General features: G+C 44.5%; 1 protein-coding gene across 1 annotated transcript in view; it reads left to right on the top strand.

Annotated features, from left to right (window-relative positions):
- Window positions 1–18,085, top strand: part of LOC308662976 (complement factor B-like) — a 43,191-nt gene extending 25,106 nt beyond the window's left edge. The window contains exons 6-17 of the mRNA XM_081319120.1: window positions 496–634; window positions 3,554–3,706; window positions 5,052–5,153; window positions 6,073–6,210; window positions 8,115–8,212; window positions 9,956–10,067; window positions 10,758–10,899; window positions 11,757–11,836; window positions 14,429–14,547; window positions 15,422–15,554; window positions 16,085–16,134; window positions 16,548–18,085. Coding sequence (XP_081175246.1) covers window positions 496–634; window positions 3,554–3,706; window positions 5,052–5,153; window positions 6,073–6,210; window positions 8,115–8,212; window positions 9,956–10,067; window positions 10,758–10,899; window positions 11,757–11,836; window positions 14,429–14,547; window positions 15,422–15,554; window positions 16,085–16,134; window positions 16,548–16,721 — 1,440 coding nt within the window. The 3' untranslated portion in view covers window positions 16,722–18,085. The remainder of the gene's footprint in view (window positions 1–495; window positions 635–3,553; window positions 3,707–5,051; window positions 5,154–6,072; window positions 6,211–8,114; window positions 8,213–9,955; window positions 10,068–10,757; window positions 10,900–11,756; window positions 11,837–14,428; window positions 14,548–15,421; window positions 15,555–16,084; window positions 16,135–16,547) is intronic.
- Window positions 18,086–25,155: the final 7,070 nt, after the last annotated feature.

The raw sequence follows: 25,155 nt of genomic DNA, 5'->3' as shown, positions 1-25,155 counted from the left end.
GGTCCTCATTTTACCTACCTCGGAAGGATGGAAGGCTGAGTCAACCTTGAGCCTGGTGGGATGCGAACCTGCACTAATTGCAGGCAGCTGGTGTTACTTAAGGAGGCATTAGCCCACTGCTCCACCAAGGCTCTACTTGATTGCAGGTCTGATGGTAATCTTGCAGCTAATCTATGCTGATCTGGGTGCTGGTGGAGAGATCCTTGGGTCTTTTTGTTCCCTTTTTTGGCTGGGTGATAGTCTCTTTTGCATAGTCTATAGTTGTTGTTAATGTCTATGTCTCTATTGATGGCTAATTTGTCAGAGTGGCAGGCTTCCAGAAATTCCCTGGCATTTTTTGGATTTGGCTTTGTCTAGAATGGTCACATTTTCCCAATCGAAACTATGGTTAAGTCTGTTTATCATTTGCTTTTTGGCAACGTAAAGCAAAATTTATCAGAAGAGGTTGAATGTGAATTCTCTTAACCCCTTGGCTTTTTTTGTTTTTTGTTTCAGATCTCCAGCTATGACTTCCTTCCCAATTACGGCATTGTGACTTTTGCCGCTGATAGCAGAATAGTTCTGGGAACAACTGATCCACAGAGTAGCGATGCTGACTGGGTGTCTCACTTGCTGAGCACAATTAGCACCGATGGTGAGCATGTTGGGTTAAAAAAAAAGAGAAAAGAAAAAAAAAGAAATGTAAATACAGGTAGTTCTGAACTTACGACCGCAATTCGCCTGGTTGCGGCCCTATCTAGACCGGGATGCCTTGCGCACAGTCACTCATCCACTCGTGACCTCCCGTTTGGACTACTGCAATGCTCTCTACATGGGGCTGCCCTTGAGGACCACTCGGAGGCTCCAACTGGTGCAGAATGCAGCTGCGCGAGTGGTGGTGGGGGCTTCCCGATACTCCCATGTAACACCTCTACTCTGTGAGCTGCATTGGCTTCCGGTTGCCCTCTGGGTAAGATTCAAGGTGCTGGTTATGACCTATAAAGCCCTAAATGGCATGGGTCCGGGTTACTTACGGGAGCACCTGCGGCCGGCATCAACTTCCCTTCGTCCAGTGCGCTCCCACAGAGAGGGCCTCCTTAGGGTGCCGTCGGTCAAAGAGTGTCGAGTGGCGGCCCCCAGGGGGAAGGCGTTCTCTGTGGGCGCGCCAGACCTTTGGAACTGTTTACCGGTGGAGCTCCGGACGGCTCCCGACCTTCGCTCCTTCCGACGTGACCTAAAAACATATTTATTTGAACAAGCCGGCCTGGTCTGATGGGTTTAGGGGTATTTTAACACTATTGTATTAATTTATTGAATTGGGCTGTAGTATTTAATATTTTTTTAATTTTTATACATTGTATTTTATTGTATTGCCCTGTACACCGCCCTGAGTCCTTCGGGAGAAGGGCGGTATAAAAATTAAATAATTAAAATTAAATTAAATTAAATTAAATTAAATTGAGCCCCAAATGTCTGTTGCTAAGTAAGACATTTGTTGTAGGTTCTGCCCCATTTTATGAATTTGCTTGTCACAGTTGTTAATGTGAATCTTAAGTTCTTCAGTTAATAAACTAGTTGTTAAGTCAATCTGGCTTCCCCATTGACTCTGCTTATCAGAAGGTCACAAAATGTGATCACATGATCCCGGGACACTGCGACCGTCACAGATATGAATCCATTGCCAAGCGTTTCCTTTTGCATCACATGACCCTGGGGATGCTGCAACGGTCGTGTGAAAAATGGTCATAAGTCACTTTTTTCATTGCTGTTGTATCTTCAATGGTCACTAAACGAATGCTGTAAATTGAGGACTATCTGTATATTTGTGCAGTGGTAGGCAAGCCTTTTCTTTCATGTATGGGGGCAGAAAAAAATACTTTATGTATTTATTTTAATCAATTTCACCCTGAAGGCCTCTGTGCTCAGACACATGAAATTTCCTTGTAAATGCCTGCAATTGGTTGGAAAATGAATGTCATTTATTATCACGGTAATTAAGCAGATGGTCACTAACCAAGATAGTCCCAAGGGTGCTTTTTTTGATCAAAAGGCAACTGGCCTTTGTTTTTCCAAGAAGCTTCTTCAGTTCTGACTGAACGGTGGAGGATGGAAGGATTTATATTCCTTGCAGTCACCTGGTTGTTAGCACTTTTTCTGAGAGTCATCAAGACCACCTGGAGGTTTAATGTGCCCTCAGGGTCACCTGAATAGTGCAAATAGGTGTGGAACCTTTTTGGAACTGCTAAAAGGATTCTAAGTGTTGTGATTCAGGGTCAGCCTGTGGGTTCGGCAGTTGGGTCGGATGACTCAGAGGAGGAGGAGGAGGGGGGTGTTGAAGAGCTTGATGAGAGTCCTCAGCCAGGCCACTCTCATTTGGTCACGACGCAGACCCAGCTGTGTGAGCCTGACAGCGTGGATGAAGATGACCCACAGCTGGCCCTGTTCAAGGACGCCCGATGCAGGAGGCAGTCAATCAGGAGTAAACAGAGGAAGGCAATGGGGCTCTTCGGAAGGAGGCAGAGAGAAGCCACGCCCTGAACTGTATTTAAGGGGGAATGCGTGGGAGGGCTGGTTTGCTGAAGGCAACCGCTTGTAAAGCTCCTGTTTCTTGGTTTGTGTCTTGTTCCGTTTGTTTTTGTAGCAATAAATTTGGCAGGCGTAATTCCAGCCTCTTGCCTTCTTGTAAAAGGGGTTGTCCCTGCCTTTTCTGCAGGGCCGGTAGCAGGCTGGTACAGAACAGTAAACAGGAGATTTCAGCAGTTCTAAGAAGTTTCTACACCTATTTGCACTATTCAGGTAACCACGAGGGCACAGATAAACCTCCAAGTGACCTCAGTGACTCTCAGAGAGAGTGCTAATGACCAGATGACTGCAAGGAATATAAATCCTTCCATTCTCCCCCCTTCGGTCAGAACTGAAGAAGTTTCTTGGATGAGTAGAGAAATGTTTTCAAGGAAAAGCAAAGTCCAGTTGCCTTCCTTTTGAAAAAAAAGCATCTTTGGGACAATCATGACTTGGATGATTGAGAATCTCCACAGACCACTAATCCAGATAGTTGCTAAATGAGGAGTGGCTATAAATCTCACGACATTCTGTAATGTACTCATCAGGGTTGAATACATGTTAGCTGTACAGATGGGTTTTTTTTATCTCATGTTCCAATAAATGAAAATATTCATGGTTCAGGGTTGAAATGAAGGGTCCTTAGTGCCCTCTGAGCCTGATTGCCCAGATGAGCATAGATGAACTCCAAGCTTAACATCAGACCAACAATCAAGAAGTAAACAACACCTCAATCAAGGAACTACCAAACAAGCCAACATTAAACAGCCTAACCAAAGAACCTCCAATATCATCCCCACCAATACTGACAGGGCAAGCCACTAGAATATAAACTGAGAGCAAATTCCATTCCTTACTAGCACTGATGATGTTACCCAGATTGGGTAATGAAACATCTGCAGGAAAACAACCAAACTCAGAGAGCACCAAGCTCCCTTCATCTCACGTTCCCTCTGTTAGGCTTACTGGGACTCAGTAGTGGACGATTCAACTTTGAATTTTGATTTTCCAGTGCATGAGCTGAAGCCTGGAAGCAACATCAAGAGTGGCTTTCAAGCAGTCTATGAAATTATGATTACACAGGACTTGGAAGAGAAGCGACGGGGGCTGAACCCCACTCCTGTCTCCACCACAGTCCATCATGTCATTATCCTCCTAACTGATGGTGAGCAGATCAAGAGGAAAATGCAAACTCTTGAGTTCCTTCGGTGGCTCTTGTTTTGTTGTTTGAGAAAGAATCTTTTAGACTACCTTATAAAAAGATTATAAGAGGAGCTGTTATGTATTGGGCTCAATGGTAATGTGGGTTGCTGGAGCAGCTAACGGCTCTCCAGCAACCCAGACTACAAGTCTCCAGTGCTGCTATTGGCTGTCCCTAGGCGGCAATGGTTGCTTCAAACCTATTGGCTGCCACCTAGGGGCTAGACTATATATTGCGGCTAGTTACAGCCCAATTCTCAGTTCAGATCTTGCAAGCAATAAACTAGGGGTCTTCAAACTCGGCCCTTTTATGACTCATGGACTTCAACTCCCAGAATTCTTCAGCCAAGCACATTGTCTGAGGAATTCTGGGAGTTGAAGTCCATGAGTCATAAAAGGGCCGAGTTTGAAGACCCTTGCAATAAACCATGAGCTTTCCTGTACTCACTTGCCTTGTCTTCATTCCTGCACCAAAGAACCCGCTACACAACAGGAGCCATTAGTCATTTCAAGCATTAAGCACCATTTTACACAAGTGCTGGTCTGGGAAGGAAGGGAGGGAGGGAGGGAGGGAGGGAGAGAGGAAGGGTGGAAAGGGAAGGGGAGGAAGAGGGAGGGAGGAAGGAAAGGAGGGAAGGCAGGAAAGGGAGGGAAAGGGAGAGAGGGAGGGAAAGAAGGGGAAGGGGAAAGGAAAAGAGGGAGGAAGAGAGGGAAAGGGGAAAGGAGGGAGGGCAGGAAAGGGTGGAAGGGAGGAAAAGAGAAAGGAAGGAACAAAGGAGGAAGGGAGAAAAGGAGAGAGGGAAAGGGAGGGAGGGAAAGGGAGGAAAGGAGGAAGAAAAGAAGGGAGAAAAGAAGAGAAGAAGAAAAGAAGGAAGGGAGGGAGGGAGGGAAAGGTAAAGAGGAAGGAAGGAAGGAACAAAGGAGGGAGGGAGGAAATGAGGGAGAAAAGGAGGGAGGAAGGAAGGAAGGAGGGAAAAAGAGGAAGGGAAATGGAGGAAAGGAGGAAGAGAGGAAACTAGGAAGGGAAGGAGGGAGGAAGAAAGGGGGAAAAGAAGAGAGGAAGAAAAGAAGGAAAGGAGGGATGGAGGGAAAGGGAAGGAAGGAAGGAAGGGGCAGAGAAAGGACCAAAGGGCAATGAAAAGTGTTAGTGTGCCAAAGCACTTTTGGAATATGTTGGAAGTAGAATCCAGGATCATTTTTTTAAAATTTTCCATAATTAATTTAATTTTCCATTCCTTCCTTCCCCTTATCCCCAAAGGACAGCATGACAGGTCAGAATGGCTCTTTGCAATAATCATTTCTTTTTCTAGGAAACTACAACTTGGGGGGCTCCCCATCTGTTTTTATCACACCAATAAAGGAGTTTCTTAACATTGGGAGACGTTCCCCAAAGCCTCATGACGATCGTTTGGGTAAGGCGACGATCCAACTTCATTTCACCTTCTTTTTGCATTTCACCGTCGCAGCCAGTTGGGGGCAGGGATTGTTTTATTTCATTTCCACGAATTGCTTTGCTTATTCATCAATATACTATTAAAACTCCTTTGTGTGCTTTTTGTCTGGAACCTTTAATTGGGCAAAAAGAGTGCATCAGTCAGCAAAGTTTTTCGATGTGTCGTTATCCTCCTCACCGATGGCAAGCGGTTCAGGAGGAAAATGCAAATTCTTGAGTTCCTTTGGGTGCTCTTGTTTTGTTGTTTGAGGAAGAGTCTTTTAGAGCAGTGGCCCCCACCTTGCCGGCTCTACGGACCACCGGCGGCGACACGTGGGGGGGGGTGAAAGACGGGATTGTTGTTAGCTGCGAAGTCGTGTCCAACCCATCGCGACCCCTGGGCAACGTTCCTCCAGGCCTTCCTGTCCTCTACCATCTTCTGGAGTCCATTTAAGCTCACGCCTACTGCTTCAGTGACTCCATCCAGCCACCTCATTCTCTGTCGTTCCCTTCTTCTATAGCCCTCAATCTTTCCCAGCATTAGGCTCTTCTCCAGTGAGTCCTTCCTCCTCATTAGGTGGCCAAAGTATTTGAGTTTTAGCTACATGATCTGGCCTTCTAAAGAGCAGTCAGGGTTGGCAGTCAGCAGCCAAAGCCGAAGACAGGATGGTTCAGTGCAAATGGAACTTTGTACGCAAGTGTGCACATCTGCTGCTTGTGCAAATAATATTAATATTATTGTCTGGGACCTATGCATTATTCAGCAAAGTTTTTCAATGTGTTGTTTAAAAGGATTTTTCTGTAATGCAGTTTTAATAACTTACTGGGAAGAAACTAATTACTCCTTTCACTGTGCTATTCCTCTCCTTAAATGATACTTCTGTCCACATTTATCTTAGATATTTATGTCTTTGGTAATGGCCAGAACATCAACATAGAAGTTATTAATGAACTGGCTTCTCACAAACCCAGTGAGAGACACAGCTTCATTCTGAAGGACTTGGCTGAACTGAAAGAGATCTTCCAGGAGAGCTTGGGTAATCTGAATTTTTTTTTCACTGATTTCCTGACTAATCAACTTGGTCTCAACATTTTGTTTCTCAGAAAAGAAGGCAGTTGGAAGTTTCTCCCTTTCCCATATACGCACAGAGCTTTTTCCTCGACTTACAACCATACATTTAGTGACTGTTCAAAGTTACAATGACAGTGACTTATGACCAAATATGAACCTGTTGCCAAGCATCCAAATTTTGATCTCATGACCATGGGAATGCAGCAACGGTTGTGTGAAAATGGTCATAAGTCGCTTTTTTCAGTGCCGTTGTAACTTCCAGACGGTCACTCAATGAATGGTATTAAGTCAAGGACTACCTGTAAATCCTTCATGTATTTTAACATGAGAAGGCATCACCCCTGCTTTGCGTGAGCTCTCAGGTTTTTTAGTCCATTTAATTTTTGTAATTTTAATACTTCCTACATTCACATTTGTTTTTAGACTTCTATTTTTATTGCACTGTTAGCAGCCCAAAGTCCCTCTGGATAGCATATAAATTTAATATACAAATAAAAAACAACAATAAAAATTTTTCTCCAGTTATACCATCCACACCAGAATGACAATAGGTGAGGTGGCTTTAAAGCCCAAACAAAATAAAAGATTTGATGGACATCAGCAGAGAAATGGCTGGGAATCTGGGATCAGCAAACGTTCCGGTATGTGGGTATCATCTTCTTACAACTTTGTGTGGTACCATAGATCTATTGATAATCATTGACGATGACTCGGTTATTATTAGATCGCTTGCATTTTCACCTGAAATCTCAGAAGAACACTATTACCTTTAAGAGATTTGATAATCTCAAAAGAATTTAGTATGTTTTACACTTTTTCATAGTAAATGTTTAATTTGTGGATTCAGTAGGCATCCTCTTGAAGTTTGGTGAATCTGTGGGGATCCATCCATGAGTACCAGGTTGCCAAGCCCACTTTGAAACTTTTCTGTGGTAGTGGTTGAACAATAAAGTTCGAGGAACTCATAGCAAGGGTCCCCAACCCCAGGTCTGTGGACCGGCACCGATCCGTGGCATGCCAGAAACTGGTCCACGCAAACAAGCAAAGCTCCATCTGCGGGATGCAGGCAGTACATGAAACCACGCTGCCTCTGGTCCGCAGAAAACCCTCTCTCTACGGAACTGGTCCCTGGTGCTAAAAAAGTTTGTTCTGTACCAGCCTGCTACCGGCCCTGCAGAAAAGGCAGGGACAACCCCTTTTACAAGAAGGCAAGAGGCTGGAATTACACCTGCCAAATTTATTACTACAAAAACAAACGGAACAAGACAAACCAAGAAACAGGAGCTTTAAGAAACAGGAACTATCCGAGCGGTTGCCTTCAGCAAACCAGCCCTCCCAGACATTCCCCTTATATAGAGTTCAGGGCGTGGCTTCTCTCTGCCTCCTTCCGAGAAGCCCCATTGCCTTCCTCTGTTTACTCCTAATTGACTGCCTCCTGCGTTGGGCGTCCTTGAACAGAGCCAGCTGTGGGTCATCTTCATCGACGCTGTCAGGCTCACACAGCTGGGTCTCCGTGGTGACCAAGTGGGAGGGGCCTGGCTGAGGGCTCTCATCAGCAAGATCTTCAACCCCCTCAGCAAGGTCTTCAACACCCCCCTCCTCCTCCTCTGAGTCGTCCGACCCAACTGCCGAACCCACAGGCTGACCCTGAATCACAACAAAGTTTGGGATCTCTGCCTTATAGGAACTATCCATCCACTTTGGTGTGTTCCCATCACTCTCTTCCCAGACTATGAAGGTCACTTGTTTCCATTTCTTTCCTAAGAATCCAGAAGTCCCACCTCCCTGTTCCCCTTCCAACCTGTTTGTTCCCTCCTGCTTTTTTTCTAGAAAGTTCTACCTTCCAAAAACATGTCTTTCTATTCTCAGATGATGGTGAATCTATGCCTGTGTGTGGTTTCTCCCCTGGAGAAGCAGCAGCAGATGACTATGAAAAGAATCCCTGGTTTGCAAGAATCGTCATCAATGTAAGACTGACTAGCACTGGGATAGATAGACACTTTAATTATGGGCATAGGACCAGTACAAAAAGCATTTTTAACCAAAATCAAAGCCAATCAAGTAAAGCAGGGGTGTCAAACTGCCGGCCTGCAGGCCGGATGAATCATAGGGAAACCACGCTCACCTTATTGCCGGCAATGGCAAAAAAGTTGGGATATGTCACGACACGTCACATGACGTTGTGAGTTTGACACCCCTGAAGTAAAGAGAATCAATAAAATGTGACCAGACAATATACCAAAAGAGAAATCTGCATTCCGAGCATAGAATGTGACAAGTTTCCAAAACCATTTCATTTTTTTAGTGGTTGACCAAAATGAAATATTCCATAATTCCAATAAAGGAATACAGAATAACAGAGTTGGAAGGGATCTTAGTGGTATTCTAGTCCAACCCCCTGCTCAGGCAGGAATCCCTATACCATTTCAGACAAATGACTGTCCAATCTCTTCTTAAAAACTTCCAGTGTTGGAGCATTCACAGCTTCTGAAGGCAGGTTGTTCCACTGGTTAATTGTTCTGTCAGGAAGTTTCTCCTTAGTTCTAGGTTGCTTCTCTCCTTGAGTAGTTTCCATCTGTTGCTTCTTGTCCTGCTTTCGGGTGCTTTGGAGAATAGCTTGACTCCCTCTTCTTTGTGGCAGCCCCTGAGATATTGGAACACTGCTATCATGTCACCCCTAATACTTCTTTTCATTAGACTAAAGGTAAAGGTTCCCCCACACATGCGGGCTAGTCGTTTCCAACTCTAGGGGCCGGTGCTCAACTCCATTTCAAAGCCGAAGAGCCAGCACTTGTCCGAGGACGTCTCCGTGGTCACGTGGCCGTGACTAGATGCCAAAGGCGCACGGAACGCTGTTACCTTCCCACTGTAGCGGTCCCTATTTTTCTACTTGCATTTTTACGTGCTTTCGAACTGCTAGGTTGGCAGAAGCTGGGACGAGTAACAGGTGCTCACTCTGTTATGCGGCACTCGGGATTCGACCCGTCAAACTGCCGACCTTCTGATCAACAAGCTTAGCATCCTAACCCACTGAGCCACCGCGTCCCTTTTCATTAGACAAGACATACCCAATTCCAGCAATTTAAATTAGACATACCCAATTCCAGCAACAAGGAGAATATTTATAGCTCAAGGGTGAAATGAAGGGTCCTTGATGCTGTCTGAGTTTGGTTGTTTGTTTGCAGATGTTTCATTACCCTAACTTGGTAATATCATCAGTGCTAGTAATCGTGGTGGTAGACAGTAAGACTACTGGCACTGATGATATTACCTAGTTAGGGTAATGAAACATTGCTCAGAGAACACCAAGAACCCCTTATTCCAATATTTCAAATGCAGAATTTTGCCGATAACGGCATAGCAACGGAATGTCTGGCAGAAGGCACTTTGTTCATGCTTCACCAACACAAGATAATATTGTGGCACGCCCAAGAAGGAGCCCATTAGTAAAAATGCCATCCAGATAGCAAAGTTTTATGGGATCTGATTTGTTTTCCTTAACTGACTTTGTTACTTTCTGTGATTGTGGGTTGGTTCTAAGGTCCAACTCTGCGTTTCTTAAATTTGGCAACTTGAAGACGCTGGTTGGGGGATTCTGGGAGTTGAAGTCCACACATCTTCAAGTTGCTTACATTGAGAAGCACTGTTTGAAGGTAAGGCAGCTGCTGCTCTCCATGATCACAGGATGAATTTTCACGTCTAACTTTTAGGAAACACAGCAAGAAATTTGCAAGGGAGTCATTGTCTCTGACCGATACATCTTGACAGCTGCCCACTGTTTGGCCAGGGTTAATGGAATCGAAGATATCAGTGTCATCCTTGGTAAGCCAAATTCTAACAGGGGCATGAAGATAGAAAGAAGAAGAAGTAGATTTTTGTTGTTAGCTGCGAAGTCGTGTCCGACCCATCTTGACCCCATGGACAACGTTCCTCCAGGCCTTCCTGTCCTCTACCATCTTCTGGAGTCTATTTAAGCTCACGCCTACTGCTTCAGTGACTCCATCCAGCCACCTCATTCTCTGTCGTCCCCTTCTTCTCTTGCCCTCAACCTTTCCCAGCGTTAGGCTTCTCCAGTGAGTCCTTCCTTCTCATTAGATGGCCAGAGTATTTTGGTTTCAACTTCAGGATCTGGCCTTCTAAAAAGCAGAAGAAGTAGATTATTAACTGGTAAAAAAAGACTTGACTGCTTTGTTCTTGTGCCATTAACGGTAGGTCATGATGGTTTAACACAGGAGTCCCCAACCCTGGTCTGTGGCCTGGTATCAGTCTATGGACCATTAGGAACTGGGGCACAAAAGCTGCAAGTGAGTGCGTGAATGTGCAAATCTGCATTTGTGCAAGCAGCACGCATGCGCTCAAAACTATCCCGTCTCTCTCCACCATTGCCGGTCCACAGAGCCAGAAAGTTTTGGGACCATTGGTTTAACATTTACCATGGTTCCGTTATTACAATAGCCTCCATCATCTGTGAAGGCTTCCAGGAAGTTCTCATTGTCTCTGTCTCTTCTTTAGGAACAACCAACTTTGCAGTAGCTGAAATCCGACACCACCCAGATTACAATAGTCAGAATGTACAAAATAAGGATACCCCAGAGATGTATGATTTTGATGCTGCCCTGGTCAAACTCAAAAGGGACCTTCCATCTTTTGCAAGGTGAGTTGAAAGGAGATGAGGGTCAGTGTCACTTTTTTTCAGTGCCGTTGTAACTTTGAATGGTCACTAAATGAAGTGTGGTTTGTTGAGGACTACCTGAATTTCTGTAGGGAAGGTGGTAGACAGCACTCAGAATGGCCTATGCTAGGGGCAATGCATCTGTCCTTGCTCTCTTTAACTTCTTGGCAATCTTCAATACAGATAGTCCTCGACTTACAACTTTTCAAAGGTACTATAGTACCATTCAAAGGTACTATCGTGGAACATGAATTAAAATACTTTATAATTAATGATCCAAGTAGCATAAACTCTGCAGAATGGTTTTAAACAGACTTTTATTGATCAGAAATCCTAGGCAGACTTATGTTTGCTGATAAGCTCATCCAATCATAAGCATATCTGTCCCTCCTGGCAGTGTAAAAGATTGAAGGTAAATTTACCCATGTTGTTTCGGACCTTGCTTGCTTTTGTGAAGAGATGTAGAACAAAGACAAAAGCCCAGAAGTTCTGCCATAAAAATCTCTAAACTTCACCCACTTAACTAGTAAGCATGGTATTCACTAAACAGCTAGACTACAATTCCCATAAGGCATCTCTTGAGGAAATAACGTTTAACCTGTAAATGCTACATGTTCTTACATACAATGCTACTAAGGGTGCTGTATTAACCCTGTAAATGCTAAATACTCTAACACAGTTCTTAATTCTAAACAGGCTACAATTTGGTCCAGCACAGTTACCACGGCATTGAAAAAAGTGACTTGAAGCAAAAGATTTTTTTTCTGTTTTGTGCATATCCCTGATTATAAGATGATATTATAACGATCACTGCCCTTTTTGATAACCCCTTCCTATAGGCCGGTCTGCCTTCCATGTACATTAGAAACCACTCGGATTCTGAGAAAGCCACATCCACAAACCACGTGTAAGGATCATGGTAAGAAGAAAGCTAAGTGTTCAATTCTCAGTAGGCACAACAAACATTTTTAATGTTGCTTCTGCCCCTGCCCCAACTTCCTTTTGTTTTTCCCCACGAGGCTCTGCCATTTTGTTGGGGGAAGGATCAACTAAATGTTGATCCATTGGTTGCAACAGGAATTGATCAACCGGTTTGTTGCCTGAACCTAACTATCTGTGTTTCCCTGAAAATAAGACCAGGTCTTATATTAATTTTTATTCCAAAAGATGCATTAGGACTTATTCTCCGGTTAGGGCTTGTATTCTGGGAAATATGCTATTAAATGCGTCTGTCTGGCTCAGGGGTAAGCAACCTTGGCTCTTTTATGACTCATGGACTTCAACTCCATGCTGGCTCAGGAATTCTGGGAGTTGAAGTCCACAAGTCATAAAAGAGCCGAGGTTGCCTACCCCTGGTCTAGCTGATGATCTTAACTGGGGTCTATTTTTGGGGTGGGGCTTATATTACAAGCGTCCTGAAAATTCATGCTAGGGTTTATTTCCCGGTTGGGTCTTATTTTGGGGGAAAACACTGTACAGTAACAGCGGGTCTGGCCCAAAATCACCCAGATGTCTTTCATGCCTAAGGCGGAACTAGAATTCACAATCTCCTGGTGATTGGCCCAAAGTCACCTAGCCAGATTTCCTGCTTAAGGTGGGACTAGAATTCATGGTCTCCTGGTTTCTAGCCTGGTGCTAGATCAAACTGTCTCTCCCTTAGCCATTCCTAGTTATGAATTATAACTCTTGATTTAATGGACTAGTGTCCATTAAAACCGAATGTCTTTTAAATGTAGTGTTTAATAACAGGAAGAATGAATAGAGTAAGCCTGGGGTGTTTTATCCCCCCCTCTCTCTCTCCCTCCCTCCCTCTCCTTCTCCCTCCCTCTCTGTCTCTCCCTCTCTCTCTCCCTCCCTCTCCCTCTCTCCCTCCCTCTCCCTCCCTCTCTCTCTTCCTCCCTCTCCCTCCCTCTCTCCCTCTCCCTCCCTCTCCCTCTCTCTTCCTCTCTCTCCCTTTCTCTCTCCCTCCTTCTCCCTCCCTCTCTCTCTCCCTCCCTCTCCCTTTCCCTCCCTCTCTCCCTCTCCCTCTCCCTCTCCCTCTCCCTCTCCCTCCCTCTCTGTCTCTCCCTCTGTCTCTCCCTCTGTCTCTCCCTCTCTCTCCCTACCTCTCTCTCTCCCTCCCTCTCCCCCTCCCTCTCTCTCCCTCCCTCTCTCTCTCCCTCTCCCTCCCTCTCCGTTTCTCCCTCCCTCTCTGTTTCTCCCTCTCCCTCTCTCCCTCTCCCTCCTTTATTCCCTCTTCTCACAGCTGTCATCATTGCCATTGATCCAATGCAATATATCCCATCAGCCTTCCCCTCTCTGCCATTTTCCCAGTGCCTTCTCTCACTTGACTTCCTCCAGCCACCAGTGATGTCCATTGTGCTCTAGTATAGAGGTTCCCAACCCCCCTAGTCCATAGACTGGCACCGGTCCCCAGCACGCCTGAAACCAGGCCAGACAAACAAGTGAAGCCTCATCCAAAAGATGCAGGCACTGTACGAAACCATATTTCTTCTAGTCCTCACTCCATGAACTGGTCCCTGGTGCCCAAAAGGTTGGGGGCCCACTGCTCTAGTATGTCCATTAAATCCAAGGTTTGCTACAATGAGGTGCATTAAATTAATTTTACTGCCTGTGGAACTATGTACCTAGATTCGAGACTACACTCCTGTTTTGCTGCTCATTGCTGGGTTTCCCCCCCCCCCCAGATTTACTGATTAGGTAACATCTTGGGAACACGAGAGGAAGCAGGATGAAGGTTTAATGTAGTGTTTTTCAGCCTTGGCAACTTTTCAGATGTGCGGACTTCAACTCCCAGAATTCCCTAGCCAGCTTTACTGACTGAGGAATCCTGAGAGTTGAAGCCCACACATCTGAAAGTTGCCAAGTTTGAGAAACACTGGAATGCCAACTCAAATACATCGACATTGGACTTGTACCATATCTAATAGAATAACAGAGTTGGAAGGGACCTTGGAGATCTTCTAGTCCAACCCCTTGCTCAGGCAGGAAACCCTATACCAGGGGTAGGCAACCTTGGCTCTTTTATGACTCATGGACTTCAACTCCCAGAATTCCTGAGTCAGCATAGTCATAAAAGAGCCAAGGTTGCCTACCCCTGCCCTATATCATTTCAGACAAATGGTTGCCCAATCTCTTCTTAAAAACTTCCAGTTGAAGGATTCACAACTTCTGGAGGCAAGTTGTCCACTTATTAATTGGTCTCACTATTAGGAAATTTCTCCCTAGTTCTATGCTGGTTCTCTCCTTGGTTAGTTTCCATCCGTTGCTTCTTGTCCTGCTTTTGGGTGCTTTGGAGAATAGCTTGACTCCCTCTTCTTTGTGGCAGCCGCTGAGATATTGGAACATTGCTATCATGTCACCCCTCACCCTTCTCTTCGATAAAATAGACATGTCCAATTCCATATTTGTCCATTGAAAACCTAGCTCTCCATCTCCAGCCCTTCTTTATAGATTAATACCTCACTAATATTCAACCCTGCTTTACGTTTCTTGTTTTTTTTTTCCCTAGAGAAAGAACTCCTGTATGCTGGAAATATTCCGTCTCTTTTCATCACCACCTGTAAAAATAGCAATGGCCAGAAAACTGGATTGGTCCAGAGAGATGTGTTGATCAAGAATGGAGAAAAGGTGCTAACAGGGGACTAACTTGGAGTGGAGGCTACTTACATCATTAGCAGTTCAGCACCAATAATAGGTTTATCATATACAGGTCGTCCTCGACTTACGACCATTCCTTTAACAACCATTCAAAGTTACAACAGCACTGAAAAAAACAGACCAATCCTCACAAAACCACTGCTGATTCCCCTGGTCATGTGATCAATATCTGAGCACTTGTCAGTTGACATGTATTTATGATATTTGCAGCATCCCAGGACCACGTGATCGCCATTTATGACCATCCTGGCTGGTTTCCAACCATCGAAATCAATGGGGAAATCCCGATTCACTTAACAGCCACATGATTCGCTTAATGACCATGGCAAAATAGGTTGCAAAATCAGGCATGAATCAATGATTGCCTCCCTTAGTTGAGGTGGTTCGATTTAGAATGCAGTACTGTAGGCTACTTCAGCTGACTGCTGGCTGCCAGCAGTTTGGCTGTTCGATCCTGACCAGCTCAAGGTTGATTCAGCCTTCCATCCTTCCGAGGTCGGTAAAATGAGGACCCAGATTGTTGGGGGTGGGGTGGGGAAATATGCTGACTCTGTAAACTGCTTAGAGAGGGCTGTAAAACACTGTGAAACGGTATGTACGTTTAAGTGCTATTGCTATTAGCCCCAATTGTGAACATAAGTCGAGGACTATCTATATTGCAAAGTCCTGCTATCAGTGTCACATAAGTAGCAAACCTGTCTCCAGGCCATCTTTCCACAGTCTGCCTCCCTCAAGATGTGATGCCGTTACAACTATCAGAGCTTCCCAACAACCAACATGGCTCAGGTCCTGAAGATGCGTCTGATGTTTCCTTAAATCTGCATCTCCATTTCTCTCTCTTCAGAAAATAGACTGCTACGTGGATGCGGAGAAAGCCAGACGATACGAGAACGTTACAAATATCTTAGAGGTGTTGAATGAGCACTTCCTTTGCACAGGAGGCACTGATCCGCAAGTGGAGCCCAACGTTTGTTCACGTAAGGAGAATTGGCCCTAAATCTTATTCCTTCTCTTTAGCTCTAGGAAGTATATGAACTTCCAAAGCAGCAAGTGACTTGGCCGAGCGGTAGCCCCATTAGGTAGATTCGACTAAAATATTAATTCCACAGGAAGCTAAAGCTACTTTAATTGAGATTGGCTATAATAAAATCTTGCCGGGGGTGGGGGGTGGGGAATCAGACGAAGAACATTAACCATTCCATCCCTCCTCATTCATTACTTCATGCCTGAAATGTTTGGGGATCCGGCTTCTAGTACACCATTCAGGTTTAGAGCTTGACTGCGCCTAGCCCAGGGGTAGGCAACCTTGCCTCTTTTATGACTCGTGGACTCCCAGAATTCTTGAGCCAGCATGGCTCAGCTTGGAAACCTCTCCCTTTTCCCTCAGCATGGCTGGCTCAGGAATTCTGGGAGTTGAAGTCCATGAGTCATAAAAGAGCCAAGGTTGTTTACCCCTGGCCTAGCCAATTAATTCCCTGGCTAAGCTTCTTTCTTCTCTTGGTTGCAGGTGACGCTGGTGGACCTCTCCTCATTCAGAGAAGACTACGTTACATCCAGGTTTGTGGTTACTTGAGCCAAACCCAGCCTCTTCTCAGCCATACAGACCAACCTTCCAATATAAACTGGAAGCTCATTTCCTAAAACCATTCGTTAAGGGGGAAGACACATCTTACAGTTTTATTATTTTGGGTCCCGAGAGAACAATGGGCAGCCATATTGGTGGATGAACCAAAATGATATGTATGTCCTACTTAGCTCTGCCTTCTCCTCACTGGAGCAGTGTTTTTCAAACTTGGCAACTTCAAGATGTGTGGACTTCAACTCCCAGAATCTCCCCCAGCCAGTGCTCCCAGATTTCTGGGAGTTGAGGTTTTCACACCAAGAGGTTGCCAAGTTTGGAAAACACTGCACTGGAGTCTATCAAGCTTTACAGCCATTGTTCTTTCTCCATCTTGTCTCTCCTTCTGTAGCTGGGTGTGATCAGCTGGAGCGTGGTTGACACTTGCAAAGGCGATAGATCATTGTTGTGCGGCTCGAAGCCTGTAAATGAGCTCTCCTCCCATGCCAGGGATTTCCACACCAACATCTTCAAAATTCTACCTTGGCTCAAGGAGCAATTGAGGACAGAAGTGGAGTTCCTATAAATTTCCTTTTCTCGCTGCTTTGTTTTGAATAAACGGATCAAGTATTTCTGCATCCTTGAAACTGAATGCAATATTATTAATTGTTTATTAAATGTCAGGCAGGAAGGGAGGTGCACACAGGTGAGTTGTGTTGGCCCTAATTGTGTGACATCTTAAGCCAGGAACCTGGTTAAATTATGTCTGCTCCAACCCCTATTATTGGTGAAGCCTAAGGAATCCATCCTATTGCCATATTGTTATACTTGGACGGCAAATCTCAAAATGTCATGGTAAACAGCCACCATCTTGCATTTAAAGGTAAAAGTTTCCCCTACCCAGTCATTTCCAACTCTAGGGGGCAGCACTCATCTCTGTTTCCTAGCTGAGTGAGCCAGCATTGTCCAAAGACATTGCCATATTCATGTGGTCAGCGTGACTATACACTGAGGCTCATCAAATGCTTGGTACCTACCTATTAATCTATTCACATTTGCATGCTTTCAAACTGCTAGGTGGGCAGGAGCTGGAGTAAGTAACGGGAGCTCACCCTATCTCATGGCACTCAGATCTCAAACCTGGGATCAGGGTCTTTAACCGCTGAACCACCGCGCCCCGTCTTGCCATTTACGCAACCAGAATTTGCATTCAATTTTTGACTCCTATAAAACCACAGTTAACACCATTCCAGGTTCTGATGAGATGCTAAGCCTTCAACTCTGGTTATGCGGATACTTGACAAGTCACGACCATAATGGAGCCTGTCCATCATGGTTGTAACATTACATACCACACAGAAAGTAAGGAAGAACTAGTAAGCCAAGGAAATGGAAAGCATGAAATAAGAGAAAATGCAATTAAAACTTCTACAAAATTTCCCATATCCTTGCAAACCATCATCCCTTCCCCCAGTAGATTCACACATTACCTTTTGGTTTTCACACTTATCTTTTTCCTCTTGAAGATCTCATCAATGTCATCTGGCCACATCACCCTGGGCTTCGTGTCTGTTGTTGATATTGTTTTTAAAGTTTTAATGGGTCTAGCGTTGTACTTTTATTGTGATTTTGTACGTCTTTTCGTTTTTGCTTGGGAACTGCCCAGAGTTGGTTGAAAGATGGGCGGCTATAAAAATCTCTTAAATAAATGTTTATTTTGCTATTTGATCCTCATTATCTCTGTCAAATCATTTTAACATCTTTCTTTCATATTAGTCACTCGTTTTTGCCTTCATTCCACCTTCAGTAGGCATTCATTCTGCCAGTTTGTGTGAAAACACAGATTTAAGCACCCCATTTCCACTGCATCCTTCTTATATTTCTCACTGTTCTTAACTTTTATATAGCATGCTCTCCTACAGATGTGTTCAATTTTTCCACATTCTTTTAGCAACAGATCACAAACTATCAAAATTTGCTTCTCCACGGACATCTCCCTTTAATAAAAATTCTACTAAGACTTACGTTCTTGATCTAGTTTTTTGCCTTCTGTGTATAACTTGCCATTATTCATTCCATTTCTCTCTCATGTGCCTTTTGTGCATGTGTGATTGTTGTATTGATTTATGGGGTGATCATGGAGGTAATTTTTTTTAAGCTGAATTGTACTGTAGAGGATTTCTTTCTCATCTAGGAAGCCACCAAGTATCTTCAAATTGTGCTAGGATTTAAATATGATAAAGAAACATAAGCAATCTTGGCTTCTGATACATAAATGTTCAAACTGATATTTATCATGGCATCGTAGAGTCTATCTAATGTTCACTGCAAATACAAGGAATCCTCACTTAACCATGTTAATTGCAACTGGAAATTCTATCAACAAGCTGTTCGGTCACTGAGTACAAGACACATGATGCCACTTTATGCCAGCATTTCCACCTTGGGCACTAAGTGAAGACTTCATATGATCCACTCCGAACCGATCTAGCGATGCCCTCGACGTGATGTCCCGTTGCCTGGAAGCGGTACGAATCTGGATGGGGAAGAACAGGCTCCAGCTCAACCCGGCCAAGACTGAGTGGCTCTACGTACCGGCATCTCGTTTAGTCCAAGAGGTTCTGTCTTTGGTTATGGGAGGTGTTACCTCCCGTTGATAGGGCACGCAACTTAGGCGTCCTCCTGGATACACGACTCAGTTTTGAAGATCATATAGGAGTTGTGGCCAGGAGGACATTCGCCCAGGTTCGCCTGGTGTGCCAGTTGCACCCCTATCTGGACTGAGATGCTCTACGTACGGTCACTCACGCACTCGTTACCTCCCGTATAGATTACTGCAATGCTCTCTACATGGGGCTGCCCTTGACCACCCGGAGGCTCCAGCTGGTGCAGAATGCGGCCGCGCGGGTTGTGATGGGAGCATCCCGATACTCCCATATTATACCCCTCCTGCGTGAGCTGCATTGGTTACCGGTTGTCCTCCGGGTGAGATTTAAGGTGCTGGTTCTTACCTATAAAGCCCTAAATGGCTTAGGCCCGGGATATTTGCAGGACCATCTGCTGCCAGGAACGACTTCCCATCGCCTGGTGCGCTCACACAGGGAGGGCCTCCTCAGGGTGCCGTGGGCTAGACAATGTCGGCTGGCGACCCCCAGGGGGAGGGCCTTCTCTGTGGGAGCGCCGGCCCTGTGGAATCAACTTCCCCTTGAGCTCCGGATGGCCCCGGATCTCTGGTCCTTTCGTCGTGGTCTTAAAACATTTCTCTTCCATCAGGCTGACGTGAACTGACGATAGGGATTTTTAAATAGAATATTTTTAATTTTAGCATTGGGGCTTGTTAGTTTAATATTTTTTTAACATTTGTATTATTGTCTTTTATTGTTGTTAGCCGCCCTGAGTCCTTCGGGAGATAGGGCGGCATATAAGTCCCAAAAATAATAAAAAATAAATAATTGTGATTTTTGACTTCCTGCTGCCTTCCCCATTGACTTTGCTTGTGAGAAACTGATAAATGGCAATCATGTGACCGTGTGACCCTGCAGGGGCTGGAATGCAGACCAATCACTGAACGCCCAAATCACAATCACATGGCCATGAGAATGCCAGATGGGTCGCAAGTACAAGCACTGCTTGTACATACCACTCATTCAGTGCCGTTCAATTTGAGTGGTCACTGAATGATCGGTCATTAATCAAGGACTATTTAGAATTGGAATTCTCAGCCAGTATGTTCCTTCTGAGCACAGAATAATAACTGCACATTCAAGTTCCCAAACAACACAAATCTACTGATCACAAGCGTTTCTTACCTATTTTTCCACAAGTACATTAAACAACCAAAGAACATCACACCTCTTTGTCTTACTTCCTGTTCAGTGTTGAACCTTTTTCTAAGCATTCAATTGCTTCAGACACATTTGTTTTTACTGTATCCTGGTCTTATTGCAATCAACATTTACCTCTCTCTCTCATCTATATCTACCGTGTTTCCCCCAAAATAAGACCCACCCCCAAAATAAGCTGCAGTTAAGATCTTCATCCACAGATGCATTTAGTACCATATTTCCCCGAATATAAGTCCTAACTGGAAAATATAACAACAATAATCCCTAATGTGTCTTTTGGAGCAAAAACTAAGACCATCTTATTTTTGAGAAAACATGGTATCTCTCTCTCTCGCTCATCTCTTGCCTTTTTACAAATAACTCAAGGTGGCAAACATATTTAATGCATCTTCCTCCTTCCATTTTCCCCACAACTCTGTGAGGTGAGTTGGGCTGAGAGAGTGACTGGCCCAAGGTTAGCCAGCTGGCTTTCACGCCTAAGGTGGACTTCAACTCAACAGTCACTTCTGGGTTTGCAGAAACTTCCCATAAACTCATGTATTTGCTTTACCAATGCACTTTTTCCCTATCAAGAAGCCAAACTAAATATTTGTAACGTTCGTGAAATTTCTCAGCAACTGTCAGCCCAACAAGGTAGAGCAAACTAAAAAAAATAATAATAACCACCACATAGGATAAGAAACCCCTTCATGGATTACTGCCTTGTCGTGGCGAAGGGGCTTGCGTAATTCAATGAAGCTATGAGCTATGCCGTGCAGGGCCACCCAAGACGGACAGGTCATAGCCGAGAGTTCTGACAAAACGTGATCCACTGGAGAAGGAAATGGCAAACCACTCCAGTATCTTTGCCATGAAAACCCTATGGACAGTACCAAAAGGCAAAACGATATGACGCTGGAAGATGAGCCCCTCAGGTCGGAAGGCGTCCAATATGCTACTGGGGAAGAGCAGAGGGCTAGTACTAGTAGCGCCAGAAAGAATGAAGCGACTGGGCCAAAGCCGAAAGGACGCTCAGCTGTGGATGTGTCTGGTGGTGAAAGGAAAGTCCGATGCTGTAAAGATTTTTTCTCCATAGGAACCTGGAATGTAAGATCCATGAATCAAGGAAAGCTGGACGTGGTCAAACAAGAGATGACAAGACTGAACATCGACATCTTAGGTATCAGCGAACTAAAATGGACAGGAATGGGTGAATTTAATTCAGATGACCATCAGGTATACTACTGCGGGCAAGAATCCCTCAGAAGAAATGGAGTAGCCTTCATAGTCAATAAAAGAGTAGGAAAAGCAATACTGGGATACAATCCTCAAAATGACAGAATGATCTCAGTTCGAATCCAAGGCAAACCATTCAATATCACAGTAGTCCAAGTCTATGCCCCAACCACCAGTGCTGAAGAGGATGAAATTGACCGGTTCTATGAAGCCCTACAGCACCTTATAGAACTAACACCCAAAAATGATGTCCTTATCATCATGGGGGATTGGAATGCTAAAGTAGGAAGCCAAAAGATAACTGGAATAACAGGCAAGTTTGGCCTTGGAGTACAAAATGAAGCAGGGCACAGGCTGATAGAATTTTGTCAAGAGAATACGATGGTCATAGCAAACACTCTTTTCCAACAACCCAAGAGACGGCTCTACACATGGACATCACCAGACGGTCATCACAGAAATCAGATTGACTATATGCTCTGCAGCCAAAGATGGAGAAGCTCTATACAGTCGGTAAAAACAAGACCAGGAGCTGACTGTGGCTCAGACCATGAGCTTCTCCTTGCAAAGTTTAAGCTTAAACTGAAGAAAGTAGGGAAAAGCACTAGGCCACTCAGGTATGAATTAAATCATATCCCTGTTGAATATACAGTAGAGGTGACAAATAGATTTAAGGAATTAGATCTGATAGACAGAGTGCCTGAAGAACTATGGACAGAGGTTCGCGACATTGTACAACAGGTAGCAACCAAAACCATCCCAAAGAAAAAGAAATGCAAGAAAGCAAAATGGCTGTCTGAGGAAGCTTTGCAAATAGCTAAGGAAAGGAGGGAAGCGAAAGGCAAGGGAGAAAAACATAGATATGCCCAATTGAATGCAGAATTCCAGAGAATAGCTAGAAGAGATAAGAATGCCTTCTTAAATGAACAGTGCAAAGAAATAGAAGAAAACAATAGAATAGGGAGGACCAGAGATCTTTTCAAGAAAATTGGAGAGATGAAGGGAACGTTTAATGCAAAAATAGGCATGATAAAGGACCAAAATGGCAGGGACCTAACAGAGGCAGAAGAGATTAAGAAGAGGTGGCAAAATTACACAGAAGAACTATACAAGAATGAGCTTAATGTCCCTGATAATCACAATGAGGTGGTCACTGACCTCGAGCCAGACATCCTAGAATGTGAAGTGAAGTGGGCCTTAGAAAAGCTGAGCAACAACAAAGCTAGTGGAGGTGACAGTATTCCAGCTGAGCTATTCAAAATCTTAAAAGACAGTGCAGTAAAAGTGCTACACTCAATTTGCCAGCAAATTTGGAAAACTCAACAGTGGCCACAGGATTGGAAAAGATCAGTTTACATTCCAATTCCAAAGAAAGGCAGTGCCAAAGAATGTTCAAACTATCGCACCATTGCACTCATTTCTCATGCTAGTAAAGTCATGCTTAAAATCCTACAAGCTAGACTTCAGCAGTATGTGGATCGAGAACTATCAGAAGTACAGGCAGGATTTCGAAGAGGCAGAGGAACTAGAGATCAAATTGCCAACATACGCTGGATCATGGAGAAAGCTAGGGAGTTCCAGAAAAACATCTACTTCTGCTTCATTGACTATGCTAAAGCCTTTGATTGTGTGGATCATAACAAACTGTGGCAAGTTCTTAAAGAGATGGGAGTACCAGACCATCTTATTTGTCTCTTGAGAAACCTATATGCGGGTCAAGAAGCAACAGTGAGAACTGGACACGGAACCACTGATTGGTTCAAAATTGGGAAAGGAGTCCGGCAAGGCTGTATACTGTCGCCCTGCCTATTTAACTTATATGCAGAGCACATCATGAGAAAGGCAGGGCTAGATGAATCAAAAGTTGGAATTAAGATTGCCGGAAGAAATATCAACAACCTAAGATACGCAGATGATACCACTCTAATGGCAGAAAGTGAAGAAGAACTAAAGAGCCTCTTGTTGCGGGTGAAGAAGGAGAGTGCAAAACTTGGGTTGAAACTTAACATTAAGAAAACCAAGATCATGGCATCTGGCCCTCTCAATTCCTGGCAAATAGATGGGGAAGAAATGGAGGTAGTGACAGATTTTATTTTCCTGGGCTCCAAGATCACTGCAGATGGGGACTGTAGCCAAGAAATTAAAAGACGCTTGCTCCTGGGGAGGAAAGCCATGGCAAATCTAGACAGCACACTAAAAAGCAGAGACATCACCCTGTCAACAAAAGTGCGTATAGTCAAGGCTATGGTCTTCCCAGTTGCAATGTATGGCAGTGAAAGTTGGACCATAAGAAAGGCTGAGCGCCAAAGAATTGAGGCCTTTGAACTATGGTGCTGGAGAAGACTCCTGCGAGTCCCTTGGATTGCAAGGCGATCAAACCGGTCAGTCCTAGAGGAGATCAATCCTGACTGCTCTTTAGAAGGCCAGATCCTGAAGCTAAAACTCAAATACTTTGGCCACCTAATGAGAAGGAAGGACTCGCTGGAGAAAAGCCTAATGCTGGGAAAGATCGAGGGCAATAGAAGAAGGGGACGACAGAGAATGAGGTGGCTGGATGGAGTCACTGAAGCAGTAGGCGTGAGCTTAAATGGACTCCAGAAGATGGTAGAGGACAGGAAGGCCTGGAGGAATGTTGTCCATAGGGTCGCGATGGGTCGGACACGACTTCGCAGCTAACAACAACAACAACAAGGATAAGAAATGTTTATTGAAACGTGTTAAACAAATAAAATCTTGCAAGTCTGAAAGTACCTCCCTCTCCCCTCACCTTTACCTTCGTGAGAAGTTGCAAGGGGCTCGGCCGAGACCTTTCCTCATTTATTTCCTGATCCTCCTATCCCTTACAGTGGTAGAGACTCAAGGCCCTGCCCTCTGCCCTTTTCTCTCATTGCCCACTGTCTTTGTCTCGGGAACAATAGGATTCTTCCCATCGTCACATGCGGTCCTGTAGCCCCCCCACAAGCAAAAAATTGCATCCATATAACATTTCTCCAGCTACGTCACCGCAACACTTTTCGACCTTCGTTAACAGGACCTATTGTTTCCTTTCCATCCATTTTTCTTCGGCGTAAACATATTTAACCTTTGTTTCGTTTCCCCTTTTCGATATGTTGTTTTTAAGTTTCCTCCTCAGTCTGTTCTATCTCGTCCCTCCGCTGAGCCATCTTTTCCTGCACTCCCATTCACGTAACTCCATACACTTCTGCGTCCTTCTGTAGCACAATGCTTCTGCCTCCGTTCCAAGCAAATTCCAATTATGTAGGTAGTCCTCGACTTACAATCACAACCGAGCCCCAAATTTCTACTCCTAAGCAACCGCTCAGAGGGCTGCTAAGACGGTTAAGTGAGTCTTGCCCCTTTTTACGACCTTTCTTGCCACGGTTGCTAAGTGAATCACTGCAGTTGTTAAAAGGTTAGTGGCAGGGTTGTGAAGTGAATCTGGCTTCCCCACTGTTTTTTTGCTTGCAAGAAAGTCACAAAAGGGGATCACGTCAGCCCCGGGACACACTGTCATAAATATGAGTCGGTTGCCAAACGTCTGAATTTGGACACGTGATGCTGCAATAGTCGTAAGTCACTTTTTTCTATGCTTTTGTAACTTCAAACGGTCACTAAACAAATGGTTGTAAGTCCAGGACTACTTGTATCCATTTTTACAGCCACTTCTCATTTATTTGGTTGGGAGTTTACTTTTCATTCAGGACTCTTTACTTTCTCTTTTCGCACTCCTCTTGTGACTTAAGCTTAAATCACAGGATCCAAGTAAACTGTTTTTTTCTATCCAGATGCTCATCGTATTATTTCCAGATTAACTTTGCTGGATGCTTGGCTAATTCTGGAGCTAATACATTGCTTTTTGTTATCACACTAAGTGTTCTTTTTAGCTTGGTTGCCTCAACTTTCTTTCAGTTGCAAAACGTCTGATGAAAACAATCACTTCATTTTCTGTGACTAAACCAC

The sequence above is a fragment of the Vipera berus genome (genome assembly GCF_964194415.1).
Source record: "Vipera berus genome assembly, chromosome: 2".
Classification (NCBI taxonomy): Eukaryota; Metazoa; Chordata; class Lepidosauria; order Squamata; family Viperidae; genus Vipera; species Vipera berus.
The sequence above is the reverse complement of the archived record's forward strand: the minus strand, read 5'-3'. Positions and strand labels throughout refer to the sequence as shown.